Genomic DNA, 14,535 nt, shown 5'->3' with positions numbered 1-14,535 from the left:
AGGTTATTGAATAGTAGTTTTAACTTTATTCGAGTAATATATGTTCTATAAAGTTTCCCCTTGGTTTGTTTCTTAATTGTGAATTTCTTGACATTTGAAGTTTTAAATCAGTGAAAGATAAACAATAAAGAAAATCTGACAGATTGGTTGAGAAAGTATTATTGTTTAATTTTTTTTGAACTACTATGAAATGAGGAATGCAATCCCTTCTATAAGATGTATACTCTTTGTTATTTGTTGTTAAATTTTAGTCTTGTTATTCCAACTGATGCAAAATTCTTTTACAAAGCACTGAAATAATACAGATTTTCTTCATTGTCAGCAGGATGAGATTGTCTGAAACGAAGAATAGGTATGATAGTTTTCTTAGATTTTGTACATCATAGGTGGCAAAGACACTATCAAAACATTTGTAAGTTTTTAAATGTACTAGGAATTACTTTGTAAAACCAAATGGTCTGAAGAAAGTGACAGGTAAATTTGAGAGAATAAAACTAAATTATTGGGGTAGTGTCTTACCTCTTTGTATATTTAAATGTTCTGTGATTTAACATGGAAAGGTTATTTTTATTTGCTGTAGATTGTGTTAGCATGCTGTAAATGTTAGAAAGTTCACTTACAATCTACTTTAACTTGAAGAAAGAGAGAAATCAGGTGCAAATCGTATAGCATTGATTGAAACCTAGTGTAGCCTAGTAGAATTTCTGAGTTTAAAAATTTTTTAAATAATCAAAATGTATTTTATTGGATTCATATCCTTGAATTATATATGTATCTTATTAAATACTTTAAAGTGATTTAATGGGCAAATGATTATTTCTTTAAGTTCACAATTGAAATTATTGTGGTTGTTTTGAACACATGATTATACATATACATTCATTCATATGCTCTTAATATTTCTGCTGTCAGTGTTCTAAATATTTGTTTTGTTTGTTGATTTTATTGCTGTTGTATTTTGTTTTTGCTAAAACATTTATTTCAGGTTTAGTTTGCCTTTATCATCATCATTAATTTAATGATCTTGTGAGCCAAGGATAAAATTAACAGTGTTGAAGTTGAAATATACAATAGTTTATCTTTTTGTCTTTGAAGTAGATGGTTTTTATATTATTTAGATACACTACCTATAAATCTGTTTACCCTGCAGGTGTGATGAATGCAGACTCTGCTACCATTTTGGCTGTTTGGATCCTCCTTTGAAAAAGTCTCCTAAACAAACAGGTTATGGATGGATATGCCAGGAATGTGATTCTTCATCTTCCAAGGTAAGGGGAGGAGTCTTTAAGAAAAGGGATTGTTTCCCTTCCGTTTGATAGCTTTCCCATGTCACGCAATTAGCTTCTTTAAAGATAATTGGAATATGAAGGGCCAACATTTTAACCAGTACACCTTAAGAATATATTGCTATGGTTATTTTCTTGCTCTTAAATTAAGGAAAAAACAACTCTACTAAATTATGTGAATTTTCTCTATGGAATATGTAGGTGTTTAATGTATTCTCTATTATTGTAAATTATTAAATAGTGCTCCAATAGCCCAAACAGATCACTCTTTGCTAATTTAACACACTTGAGAATGGCAGGGAAATTCCACCCTGAGTCATAATAAATTATATTAGCTAACAGAATAACCAGTTAAATAGAATTTTACAGATGTTTTATTTTAAAATATAATATATTAATATATTGTAATATCTTATAGAATCTATTCCTTTAAAAAAAGAAAAAACTAGTTTTCACATCCTAAATCTTATTTCTGATATTTATTTTAGCTGAGTAAAAAGAATGAAATTTCTAATAAGGTTGTTTGTAATAGATTATACCCCCAATCAATTTGAAAATTATGTCTTTTTAATATTAACATTCTAAACTTACATTGTAGTAATCTGTAGTTTATTTTGTGGTTCATTAAAATGAGTAAGTAAATAGCCAGACTCATTTTGACTCATTCGGCAGAAATACTGAATACATTTGAATGAAGACATTCTGGTCAACTGTAGATTAATCAGACTTTTCTTTCTCAAAACAGATGATGAAAATTAACTATCTGTTGTATTATGGACATCCAGCCATCTTTCTTCAATGCTACTTAAATGATTTTTGTAGTCCTAGAGTAAATTAAATTTGATCATGTAATCAGAAACATTCTTTTATCATTAACTAAAATGATTTGCTTCAGCTTACCACAGAGGCCTTCTGCAAAAGTCTATTAAAAACTGCAAAAAGACATTTGGTTATAGAAAGAAACTAAACTTTTTTAAAATATCAGAATATTTATAATTATACATATTTTTTGCCGGGTGTGGTGACTCACGCCTGTAATCCCAGCAATTTGGGAGGTTGAGGCAGGTGGATCATGAGGTCAGGAGTTCGAGACCANCTTTCCCATGTCACGCAATTAGCTTCTTTAAAGATAATTGGAATATGAAGGGCCAACATTTTAACCAGTACACCTTAAGAATATATTGCTATGGTTATTTTCTTGCTCTTAAATTAAGGAAAAAACAACTCTACTAAATTATGTGAATTTTCTCTATGGAATATGTAGGTGTTTAATGTATTCTCTATTATTGTAAATTATTAAATAGTGCTCCAATAGCCCAAACAGATCACTCTTTGCTAATTTAACACACTTGAGAATGGCAGGGAAATTCCACCCTGAGTCATAATAAATTATATTAGCTAACAGAATAACCAGTTAAATAGAATTTTACAGATGTTTTATTTTAAAATATAATATATTAATATATTGTAATATCTTATAGAATCTATTCCTTTAAAAAAAGAAAAAACTAGTTTTCACATCCTAAATCTTATTTCTGATATTTATTTTAGCTGAGTAAAAGAATGAAATTTCTAATAAGGTTGTTTGTAATAGATTATACCCCAATCAATTTGAAAATTATGTCTTTTAATATTAACATTCTAAACTTACATTGTAGTAATCTGTAGTTTATTTTGTGGTTCATTAAAATGAGTAAGTAAATAGCCAGACTCATTTTGACTCATTCGGCAGAAATACTGAATACATTTGAATGAAGACATTCTGGTCAACTGTAGATTAATCAGACTTTTCTTTCTCAAAACAGATGATGAAAATTAACTATCTGTTGTATTATGGACATCCAGCCATCTTTCTTCAATGCTACTTAAATGATTTTGTAGTCCTAGAGTAAATTAAATTTGATCATGTAATCAGAAACATTCTTTTATCATTAACTAAAATGATTTGCTTCAGCTTACCACAGAGGCCTTCTGCAAAAGTCTATTAAAACTGCAAAAGACATTTGGTTATAGAAAGAAACTAAACTTTTTTAAAATATCAGAATATTTATAATTATACATATTTTTTGCCGGGTGTGGTGACTCACGCCTGTAATCCCAGCAATTTGGGAGGTTGAGGCAGGTGGATCATGAGGTCAGGAGTTCGAGACCAGCCTGGCCAACATGGTGAAACCCTGTCTCTACTAAAGATACAAAAAAATTAACCAGACATGGTGGCGAGTGCCTGTAATCCCAGCTACTTGGGAGGCTGAGGAAGGAGAATCGCTTGAATCTGGGAGGCAGAGGTTGCCGTGAACCGAGATTGCACCATTGCATGCCAGCCTGGGCGACAGGGCGAGACTCCGACTCAAAAAAGAAAAAATTATACATATTTGTGTGAGGATTATTAAAATATAATATTTGTGTGTATTTTATTTAATAATCAAGCATTTTAACCTAAAATTGTAAACTATATAGTAGCAAGAATTATTTTCCAGGTATTTTATTAAGGTCTAGATTTAAGAGAGAACATATTTAATTTTAAAGATTTTATTGCATAGTTCAAAATATATTCCTAAAATTTTATTTAAATGTAAAAGTAATGAAATACTAGAGAGTTTAAATAGTTGTCTCATGAGTCTCTTTAATAAGTTTTTTTAAGTGCATTTTTTGTTTGGGATTTTCTCCTATCCCCGACAAACAAGTTAGGAAAGCAATTTTGAAATAGAATTTCTCACCTTTTAAAATATACCTTTTACATATATTCTTTTGAGAAGGCTCGATAATACTATAAATATGTAGTATTATGTTAAATGTTAAGTTATATAGTAATGTTGTAAATGAACATTGAAAAGACAAGGGGGCATATTTCAGATTCGTTTAAAATCTAGCATACATTTTGTACATGCCATACGTGCCAGTAGCCATTGGATAAGGTTTTAGTTTTGTTTTCTTCTCTACCACAGAATGGGTCTTTGGACTCTGAGTGGAAATGCATTAGGAAGGCACCATTGTTAGAAAACTTGCTTTGTATTTGCTGTACTATGTTTGACCTGTGGTTGAATACCAATATAAACAACTAACATTTTCAAAATTTTATAACATATGATTTCTAATTTTGGAATGTCACAGCAGTTTACTTTAAGGAATGAAACAACAGTGAAATGGATTCATATTTTCATTATACTTATATGACTATTAATATACTACTATTTTCCAATGAAAAATTAAATTTAATATAATATTTAAGCTGAAACATATGGAGACTTAATTGATTCCCTTGAATATTTGTGCTGCATCAGTTGTTTTTCTTACTTTGGAAGACTTCCATTCATGACCAGTGGGTAGTAAATTTCTGTTTACATTTTCTTCTGAAAGATGTTTGCTAGTATTAGAGCCTAAGAAGAAAACGTTGATAGATAATGTCATGCTTTATAATTCAGTGAATGCTGCAGAAGCTTTTACATTAGGAAAGCTGTATATTATTAACATCTGAGTCAAGAAAATTAGTCACATCTTAGGGCTTAAAAGAAACCCAGAATGAAAGTTCATATGCTTTGCTTATCCTTTATTCTCCTACATTTGCTTTGGTGGAATATTATTTGCTAGGTAGCCCTGGGTTTATTTGCCATGTTCATATTTTTTAATGAAATGAAAAGCTAAAAGAGAAATACATATTGCCATAAGAAAGGAAGTAATCAATTGCAAATAAATTTAGATGGTAAAATGTCTCCAACTTCTTTCTCTGTGGTAGTCATGTTGTTAAGTCCAACAAGTCTTCACTTTTATTTGAAATTTTGACTCCCTATTTGTTTTGCCTAGAAGTTTAGATAATACAAAGCAAGGGTGTATAGTTAAATATTTGCTTGAAAAATGAATTGCACTTTAACATTTTGTCTAAATTTTGTGGATCAGGTGAAACTCTAAAATATTGCTATTTATACTGTCAGCAGCTATTTATGTATTACTTTGTCTTTCAAGTAACAAGTTTTGATACGTAGTTGTATGAAGGCAAAATTTCTATCTTTACCCCTGCCTATTACTTTTGTAGAAATTCCATGAGTCTAATAAGATTCATCATATCTAAATTCATAATTTTTTGTTTTAGCACATGAAAGCTGAATTACACCTAAGTATTTAGTTTTAATAATATGATTTAATAACAATTTACCTTAAAGAAGAAGAATGACTATTTATTCTACCCAAACCCATGAAGTATGGCATAATAAGACTTTCTCTGTCTCATCAACTCTTCATAAACCTAAGTAGTCATTTTGAGTTTCATAAAAAATAGCCAATTACATGGATATAAACATCCACGTGTATGTACCTACATGGAGGCACAAATATACACACATACAAATACACGGAGACACACACACTCTTACACAAAACGTACCTTCTCCAATAGGCTATGCTTCAAAGCCGTTGACTAAGACAGCAGCCACCCAGTCAGTGCACTATGCTTATATTCAGTGGAGCCAGTTCATTGCTACCTGTCACCCTGCATTAGGGCTTTTTTTCCTTGCTCGTTACTGTGTTGTGAAAATCCTATTGTTAATAAATGCTACATGCCTGGAAAAGAAATGTATTTTCTTCTTTCTTAACCTCAACTTTTCTCTTATTTTTCCTTGATTTCTTCTTCCATCCATTTACCCAAGTCACATATCTGGAATCATCTTCAAGCCTTCACCATCCTTATCTCACATAGCAAATCACTTCCTGAGTCCTGTGAAAGTTTTCTTCTTTAAATATTTCTCCAGTCTGCTCTTTGCTCCTTTTTTCCAATACTACTGTCTTGATTTGGTGCTTCACTTCTTCTCATTCTATTATGGTTCTTCCTGTTTTAGAAACTATCTAAATAGGTATGCCAGACTTATCCCCTTTTTATCCATTCTGCTTACTAGAGGCTTCTAAATGAAGTGTTTGCACCACAGTAGATATACAAAATAACCCATTAAATTAGCTTAATTCTATATAACATCTATCTTAATTTTCATGTCTGAGTGTATTTTCATGATTTAAATATGCTAGTCCTATAGAACAGGTAAATAAAACTTCACACATACATATTTATGTTGAGGTGCATACTTCAAATGTTTTACTATTGATATGCATCATCAAAATAGCTTTCTGAAAATGTATTTATCATACCTCTGCTTGAAATATGTCAGTGTTTTTTCATTCTTCTTCATATCCAAAATAAAATCAGCCAGATTAGGAAATTAACATTGATATATTATTACTGTCTGATCCTCAGATTTCATTCAGATTTGGCTATTAATCCCAGTAAGGTCATTTATGGCAAAAGGATTCAGTATAGAATCACAGGTTACATTTAGTTTTCATATTTCTTTTGCCTTGAATCTGTACAGTTCCTTAGACTTTCCTTAACTTTCATTAGCTTGTGACTTTTGAAATTTACAGAGCACTTATTTTGTAGAATGTATTTCACTGTGTATTTTTCAAATATTTTCTTGTGGTTTATATCATTATGCATCTTTGATAAGAATACCACAGATGTGATGTTGTGTGCATTCTACACAAAATTTTGATTTGAATTATAGATAACGATGTTGTATCTTAGGAGTTGTCTGCCAGTTTTCTAATTAATTAGTGATTTCTGGGGAGGAACCTTGAGACTATGTAAAAATATCTTATTCCTCATCAAACCTTCATTTTCTGTTTTATTCAGTGGGGTTATATCGAATGTTATTATTTATTTTTATTTTCAAATTACTACAAATTCGGCTAATGAAAGCCACTTCAAGCTGCCTTCTATATCCTTTTGACATGATTCTACCAATCTTCAAGTACTTTCTTGCGGAAGGTCTTCCAGGCTCAGCTTGTACTGTCTCTATCTCCATTCCTGGAATCAGCTGTTTCTCCACGGAGCCCAGGTTCCTTTTAGTGGAAAATGGTATTTCGAAACCAAGATCTGGTGTGGTCATTGTTACAGGGATATTGCTCTTCCTGGTTCTTCTCAGTAGAAAAAGCAAAGGACTAGATGTAGGTATATGTATTCATACACAGCCACACTTATATCTGTATTTTTGTTTTCATAGACATTGAAAACTAATTTTCTTCCTTTTCATCTTTGTAAATAACTCCTTTGTAAATAACTCTCCGACAGAAAACTGGCTCCCATTTTCCTTAATATATACTCTTATATCATTACTCTCCTGATATGAAACCAATCTCGTGTCACCCTCTACTCATACCCGCATGGATACCTGCTTTATCATCTGATAACTTTTAAACTGAATTGTTCAGGAAGAGGAGAGAGAATGGATGAGGACTGACGTTTGTATTTTTTACAACTTCCACAGGTGATTTTATGAGCAGTTAGGAATAAGAACTACTGTTATACCTAGTTTTAAAACTTCAATTTTACAAAGTTTTGAAGCTAAAATTTAACTCTTTGGAATTTTAAAACAAATATACAATGTGTATAACCCAGTCAAATGTCAACAAATTGACGTTTTAATGTTATATTGTATATTGCCATATAAGATATAAAGTAGACTTAGTATTGTAATTTAAAAAATAGGACATAGTACGTGCTTCAGTCTTTTCCAGGATATTCTTGATAAAGATCTCAACAGCTTGTATCTGTTGAAACACTTAAAATGAAGATAACTTGTCTTAACATGGTTAAATGAACAGGTATAAATATTTCTTTTAAAAGTGCTTCCTCCAGGTCACATGTATTCACAGATGCCACTGAGGATTTAAATATCCGTCATGTACTTTATCGTGACTATGTCAGTTATTATTGTAGCTTTTCATCTTTGTTTAAGCTATGTTTTGTGAGAAGCCATGGAGTATACATGACAGATCATTATCTGAGTGCTACAAGATGAGCTGTCTTAGCTTGGAGACTTGTATTTGGTTCACTCTTATTTGATCTTTCTAATATGCTACATTTTTTGAGTACTAATAATTTGTGAATTCATATGCATAGAAATTTCATCCAAGTCCTTATGGAAGATTTTCTAGAACTACGAATGCGTGACAGACTAGCTAAGGCAAGTGATACTTCTCAATAATCATTTGTATTAAAAATCTTTAAGTAGAGGACATATGACATTTTTAATTTTGGTTTATTTTTTATCTTTTCTGCATTGAAATAAATCCTATAACTACGTCAAAACAACATCTATAAATATATATTTTCAAGTAAAACAGTCATTGAGAATTGTGTCTCTTTAAGAACGGAACAATCTCTTCAGGAGTATCTTGCCACAATACATTAAACAAGCACATTTAATTGAACTTGGTAATATTGGAAATTGAATGTCTGAATTTTATGCATTGAGAAGATTTATGACAAATATAAAATTAAAATGAATTATCCTTTAAAGTTCTTTAAAATTTGAAGCATATAACTGACCCATAAAAAAGGGACTTTTTAATATTTTAGCTATTCATTTGACCTCTGGGATTTTATCTGACATTAGATTGAATTTTAAGTTTCTGGATTTTACATAGCTGACAGAGAAGTCATTTTTAGGTAAGATGTATACCACTTAGCTGTCTAAATTCAGTACTCTTTAGCGTTTGTGTGACAAGCTTACAAAAGCTTACAAAAATGTGCTTCATGGAGCTTTACTGAGTTTTGGTTTGCCTTTTTACTAATACAGATATGTAAAAAGTCTGGAAAAAAGGTTGTCTGTATTGTATCCTATATTAGAATTAAATAAAACAAATCTGTGGTGTTTTGTAGACTTACTAAAAGTCAGAGAATTAAAACTGTGGTATGTGGTTTTCCTCAAAGATGGTTTTAGTTTTGAATTAAACTTTAGATTTCCTCTTTCCTTGTGGGTGGGATAAAGCCCACAGATTTCCAGTTGATCCTATACTGTAGAACAAGGTCCTCAACTAAGTTCAGACAGTTGCTAATTGCTTCTAGCATGTTCCTTGGCAAGCGAAATTGTTTGTATAAATGTCTTTTAATCCCTTAGTTTCTAATTGAGTGCTGTAGTTTGGGACTATTAATAATGATTTGCTTAAAATCCCACTGATTATAGTTGGTACTTTGCTTTAAAAAAAAAAAAGTACAGTGTTGTATTGTTCATACTGAACATTTATGTCCCAAATTGAGCTTATTAGTCATCATTACTGCCTGGTCAAGTAAGTGGTTTTATTAATACTTGATTGTCCTAGATGTGTTTTCTGAAACCTATTTCTAGACAATGTTTTTATCAAGTAATCATTTTCAGTAAAACATAGATTGTTTACTAGTCATTCTTAATAGTATTAATAGAATTGGAATCAGTATTGATCTGTTTAGTTCTATAACCTAAGGTCGTTTTCATGGGAATCATATAATATATATTAAACGTATATTCCTGAAGAATCATTTTGAAAATATGATTTATTAAGATAAGTTTGTCAGTGTTTATGATACACATATTTTGATATATTTAAATATCAAATTCACAGAGAAAGGAAAATGATTAGAACTTCTAAAAATAGACCATCTTCTCTATATTAATAATTTACAAAATTGAAAACTAAGCCACTTTCTAAATTATGCTTACTACAAACTTGAAAAACTAAGCCATTTTCTAAGTGGCATGTGGCCTGGTACATTTACATAGCATGCTGTGGAATACCGTATGTGATGAGAAACTAAATCGTAACTGAGATAATTAATCAAAGTACAGTAGGTGCCATACATATAAATGTCTTTTAAAAGTCACAAATCTCATACTGTCCTTTAGTTTAAAATTTTTTGTGTGTGTTTTTATTTTTTGTTATTTCGTTATTTCAGCTACTAAAATGCTGAGAGTTAAGATAAAGGACATTTTATTACGGCTTTACAAAAGTTAATAAAAGTATTTTTACCTTGTTAACCCAGCATTTGAAATATTAAAATTGGGTTATATAATCAACCAATATATCATAGATCATACTGTTATAAAATTCAGAAGTGGTGTGGAATGTATTAATTATGTAAATTTTATTCCAGTTTTATTTGTAGTGTGAGTGTGAGAGACATATTCATTGTGAAAAGATAGTCCTAGTGGAATTAAACTAGTCTATTCTCACAATTGTGAAAGAATCACCTAAATAATACAAAAGGCTTAAATCCTGGCTTCAAGAAAACAAAGTGAGATTACATGCATTGTAGATGTAGATATAGTGAGAGGAATTTGGTTCCTCTAATTTATTAAACATTTTAATTAGTTCATTAGTTCATAACTTTGTAAAATTATATTGTGGTTTAAGAAGTGCTCTTTTGCTTATGACTAAGAGACTTCTTCAAGACAACCTTCAAATCTAAGCCAAGAAAATTCAAAGAATGAACTCTGATAGTTAATGGAATTGAGTTCTTTGAAAGCAAATGTAGTTAAGCATTCTACTTTTGATTTTCTGATGGAATCTTTCCTAGGTGTGATAAGAAGTTGTAGATAGAGGTTAGAAACATAAAGTACATCATGTCATGTTACTCGCCTTTTAATATATTCATTTTTTGATGTTTCTGAAATTAAATTGTGTATCTATAAGCAGTTTTATCTTTAGGTGATAATAGTTATTTTCCCAAAAAAATGCCATTAAATTGGTGGAGTTCTTATAATCAGATGCATTGTATAGTAGGAAGATAGAGTAATTTAAATTATATAGAAAGTTGAGTATGCAATGTGGTGTAGATGAAAGGATTTTTGTGAGCTTTGAAAAGAAACAAACTGGGTTGAAGTCTTAACTGTTTATAGTACTTGTGAACTTCAGCAAGTTGTTTCACTTGAGCTTTAGGTTGATCATTTGTGGAAGGTTGAATGGCAATACTGGGAAGTGTAGAGGTGCTCAGTAAGTGACTGAGTAAGTAAGCATTTTAGGCACAGAGAGAAAAGTTCAAAATTAGTGATGATAATCTGATTTTCAAATGTGAAGAAATGTTTTTTAAAAGTAACCTGAAGAGTAATTTTCTGTTTCATTTTCTGCCTTCACACACATCAAATAAAAATTTTTCCTGTCTCAGAGTTTCACAGAGGAAGGTCATGTCTAACTTTTTTATGCAGAAAAAAGTCCATTTGTTATAATTTCTTAGTAGAGTTAAGAGGCAATGACAGCTATCTTTATAATTAATGTATTTTTAACCATGGCATTTATGACTCTCTAAATTTTTTAAAGTATGTGCTATCCTATCAGATTTTCTAAATATACTATAGTTAGTACTTTTAATATTGATGGTAATTCATATTTCACTTTAAATATAGAATTGCGGTCCTCTGTGAATCATACAGTAATGTATTTATTTTATAAGTAGAGAGAATGATATTTAGAAGCAAAAGGTTTGTTTTGTTTAGGCCATATTTAAGCCACTGACTCTGCCTGGTATGAATAATAGGAAAAGACCTAACTCATACAGAAAATTGCTTTTAACTGAAGACATGTTTTAGTAACAAGTGAAGAAATATCCAAGAAATTTTTCTTAGACTATAAAGGCATATTTTTTTTCTTTGTCAAGGTCATTAAAACTGTAAACTTGAAACTGAAATGAAAATACAAAGTAAATAAAATAAAATGTAAACGTAACAAACCGCTGAAGACAGTTGTAAGATAGTTTATAAGTCCACTTTGTCAAGGTGTATGCAGTTTCTGATAACAAAAGTTTCATCAACCCTAACGAATGACTTTTTAACAGGTAAATATCAGCAACACACCCTTTTTCTTATATACATGTGGATACTTTTAAGAATGGATATGTTGGAAAATCTAAGCTAGCACTTTCACATGCCTTGTGGAGCCTGGAAGTTAAGGTTTTTAACTTTTAGAGCCTATTATGTAAACACATTTAGAATTTCAGAGCATGATTGTGTGCACTCAATATGCCTTACAGCATTTATGCAAAAGAAAACCTTACACTTAAGTAAGGAAATATGTACTAATTCTCTGATGCTACTAATTCTTTTCTTTTAGAAATGTAGACTCTCAGTACAGTAGCCCCCCTCCCCCTATTTAATTGCAGGGGATATGTTCCAAGACTCCTAGAAGATGGCTTAAACCACTTGTTTTTTCCTGGACATGTCTTTTCAGTGAAAAGAAACATCTTATGGCTTCTCTTTGGCATATCAAAATTGTTAGCATCACTACTCTTGCACTTCGAGGTTAAGTAAAATAAGGGTTATTAAGTAAAATAAGGGTTACTTGAACAGAAGCCCTGCAATACTGTGACGGTTGATCTAGTCACTGAGACATGTAAGTGACTAACCAGCAGGTAGCACATACAGTGTGGACATACTCTGGGCAAAGGGATGATTCATGTCCCAAGTGGGAACGAGTGGGACAACATGAGATTTCATCATGCTGTTCAGAATGGTATGCAATTTAAAACTTACAAACTATTTATTTCTGGAATTTTTTTTTCCTATAACTTCCAGGATATATGTGCAGAACGTGCAGGTTTGTTCGATAGGTATACATGTGCCATGGTGGTTTGCTGCATCTGTCAACCTGTCAGGGGTTTTAAACCCTGCATGCATTAGGTATTTGTCCTAATGCTCTCCCTCCCTTCCCCAACCCCCCGACAGGCCTCAGTGTGTGGTGCTTCTCTCCCTGTGCCCACATGTTCTCATTGTTCCACTCTCACTTATGAGTGAGAACATGGGGTGTTTGGTTTTCTGTTTCTGTGTTCATTTGCTGAGAATGATGGCTTCCAGCTTCATCCATGTCCCTGCAAAGGACATGAACTCATTCTTTTTTATGGCTGCATAGTATTCCATGGTATTTCTGGAATTTTTTAATTTAATATTTAATATTTCCAGATCACAGTTTACCATGGGTAACTGAAACCTGGCAAAGCAAAACCACAGTTAAGGGGAGATTACTGATTGTACTTTATATATATATATGTGTGTGTGTGTGTGTGTGTGTGTGTGTGGCAAAGGGTAGTGATTCATACATATAAATTCTTCAGAACCCTATCTTTATGCTTTACAATTCCTTCCCTTTCTATCCTCTGCTGTCCTGATTCCCAGTAGAGGGAACCGTTAATGATATACTTCCTTAATCATAGCATATGTTTCTTTATTTATTTCCCTTCATGTTATTTTAACAATTTAATTATCTTTTCCTGGGAATATCAGATATGCTGTTGTTAACACACTTTCTGTTGGCAAAATGGCATTAACAAATAAGGCGAATTATAAGAGTATGGCCCACATTGTCCTTCCACTGCCGTATAGTTCCAGCTTAGTCCAGTTCTGCTGTATATTAAATTAGTAGTAGCTTCAGTAGTGCTTTCTTGGTCACCAATAAAACATATTCCCTTTCTCTTTTCCAAGTTCTGAAATTGCCCAGCTGCATGTCCAGGAACTTCTCTGAGCTATAAGTTCAGTTTGTCAAAATCAAGAATCTTCCTCTATTATTCTGTGTCATGTTTCATCCGCCTTGTTGGTAATTTCCTCCTTTTAAAAATACTTCTTTCTTGCCTTCAGTGAACTTCTTCCCTCCTGCTTTCCCCTTTTCTTAGTGGACCATTTCTTTGGTTTTTTTCATAGGCTTCTCTAGGTTGCTTTCACAGTCTTTTTTTCTCACTGCAGTTGATAGCATCTATACCCAGAGCTCAATACCGCACCCATTTTGCAACAGGAAATCTTGGGATTTGGGATGTAAGTGATCCATCTACTTTCTGTGAGTTAATGTCCCTCAAGAGAGACTTTTTGCCTTTTAAAATATCCCTTTGTCTAATAATTAAGACAGTATAGCAATAAATTTACATACAAGGTTTAATTGGCCGTTTCCTCTAATAGTCTCCTTTTACTAAGTAGTTTAAATGACATTTACTTAAGTAGGCTAATGTATATTAATTTGATCTTCAAATTAAATGTTATTCTGAAGATATGATTAAATATGCTATAATTAAAGTGTTGGACTCTTGAGTTTTGATTAACTTTAAAGCTGGAAAGTTGGCTAGGCGCAGTGGCTTACGCCTGTAATCCCAATGCTTTGGGAGGCCAAAACAGGCAGATCACGAGGTCAGGAGTTTGAGACCAGCCTAGTCAATATGGTGAAACCCCATCTCTACTAAAAATACAAAAACTAGCTGGGTGTGGTGGCGTGTACCTTTAGTCCCACCTACTCAGGAGACTGAGACAGGAGAATCACTTGAACCCAGGAGGCAGAGGTTGCAGTGAGCGGAGATCACACCACTATACTGCAGCCTGGGTGAATCACTTGAACCCAGGAGGCGGAAGTTTCAGTGAGCCGAGATCGCGCCACTACACTCTACCCTGGGTGACAGAGTGAGACTCCCATCTAAAAA

At 32.0% G+C, this 14,535-nt stretch overlaps 1 protein-coding gene across 1 annotated transcript in view; it reads left to right on the top strand.

Annotated features, from left to right (window-relative positions):
- PHF14 (PHD finger protein 14) overlaps positions 1-14,535 on the top strand; it is a 209,779-nt gene that overhangs the window by 146,933 nt on the left and 48,311 nt on the right. Inside the window, 1 exon segment of the mRNA XM_017847064.1 lies at positions 1,151-1,268. Within this exon segment, the coding sequence (XP_017702553.1) occupies positions 1,151-1,268 (118 nt within the window).

Source organism: Rhinopithecus bieti, unplaced genomic scaffold (assembly GCF_001698545.2).
Source record: "Rhinopithecus bieti isolate Rb0 unplaced genomic scaffold, ASM169854v2 scaffold_28090, whole genome shotgun sequence".
NCBI lineage: Eukaryota > Metazoa > Chordata > Mammalia > Primates > Cercopithecidae > Rhinopithecus > Rhinopithecus bieti.
The sequence above is the reverse complement of the archived record's forward strand: the minus strand, read 5'-3'. Positions and strand labels throughout refer to the sequence as shown.